General features: G+C 35.8%; 1 protein-coding gene across 1 annotated transcript; it reads left to right on the plus strand.

The window, feature by feature from the left end:
• Positions 1–221: 221 nt before the first annotated feature.
• On the plus strand, positions 222–785 carry LOC101248660 (uncharacterized). The gene has a single exon (XM_004253183.1). The coding sequence runs from the start codon at positions 222–224 to the stop codon at positions 783–785; it is 564 nt and encodes a 187-aa protein (XP_004253231.1).
• Positions 786–1329: the final 544 nt, after the last annotated feature.

Consider the following 1329-nt stretch of genomic DNA (forward strand, 5'->3'; position numbering starts at 1 on the left):
AGGCACTAATAGCATAGGAGCAAGTGTGCAGGCCTAGAAGTGAAGGAGGATTGGGATTGCTAAACATGGCAATATGGAATAGAGCAGCAATAGCTAAACTCTGTTGGGACTTGACACAAAAAGAAGACAAACTATGGATTAAATGGATTCATGCTTGCTACCTAAAAGACTAGAATGAATGGTAAAAGAGAGATCAAGCCAGCTGGATGATCAGGAGAATTATGAATGCCAAGCTCATAGTTGATCAATGTCAACCAAGGCAAGGAAAAGGGGTGATCAAACACATTTATGACTATCTTAAAGGGGAGAAGATCAAACCTGAATGGAGATGCTTATTGTTTAAGAATCCAGCTAGACCAAAAGCTTGTTTTACATTATGGATATTGATGAACAGGAAACTAGCAACAGTGGATAGACTAACTAAATGGGGAATGATACTTGATAGAGGTTGTGTGATGTGCAAAAGGGCAGAAGAGAGTATGGAGCACCTATTCATCCATTGTCACTATGCTGAAGCAATATGGGAGAGGCTGCTAAGGTGGATAAATGTACAAATTAACATGCCTAAGTCCTGGACAGATTTCATCCAATGGTGTGTTAAAAATGGTAAGGGGAAGACTGCTAGAGCTCAAATGTTCAAAGGGATACTTGCAGAAGGAGTCTATGGCTTATGGAGTAAAAGAAACAAGAGAATTTTTGAAGAGAAGAGTAGCTTGATTGATGAAGTAGTTAAGAGGATAGCATATGTAACTATAGCTATATTTCCTAAAATTTTACCAATGTAATCAAGCATAGACAGATTTGATGCTATAGTTAGAGTAGAGTTATAGTGATGTCTGTTTAGTTTAAGCATGCTGAGTTAGCTGCTTGTTTTGTAAGGTTTCTCGGTAATTAATAAAAAAGTTGGTTACCAAAAAAAATAAATTAAAAAAAAATAAAAATAATAATAATAATAATAATAACCATATCAGGATCTATATCAGACAACTTATCAGCTGCTTGAACAATATTTGTTCTAGGGTCTATCCTTACCCTTTCAACCAACCCTTGACTTGCAGTATCACTCAAAGTGTGGAGAGATAGAGGTTTTCGTCTAGTTGTTCCATAACTAGGACTTTCATGACTTATTGGAGATATATGTTGAATTTTTGGTACCCTTCTGTAACCAGAAAAGGATCTCCTATTGTAAATTGGAGAGTTATAAACAGAGTTGTCAGCAAACTCAATACAAATCTTACCATCAGGATTCTGAGAAATATGAGAATAGTCACTATTAGTGACTTCTTCAGCAACTTGTCTTTGAGACACAACATTATTTAAAATCCATTT

The sequence above is a fragment of the Solanum lycopersicum genome, chromosome 6 (genome assembly GCF_036512215.1).
Source record: "Solanum lycopersicum chromosome 6, SLM_r2.1".
Lineage (NCBI taxonomy): Eukaryota > Viridiplantae > Streptophyta > Magnoliopsida > Solanales > Solanaceae > Solanum > Solanum lycopersicum.

Excerpts from the sequence above, each read along its gene's own strand:
- LOC101248660 (XM_004253183.1), top strand. The coding sequence starts at position 222 with ATGAATGCCAAGCTCATAGTTGATCAATGTCAACCAAGGCAAGGAAAA.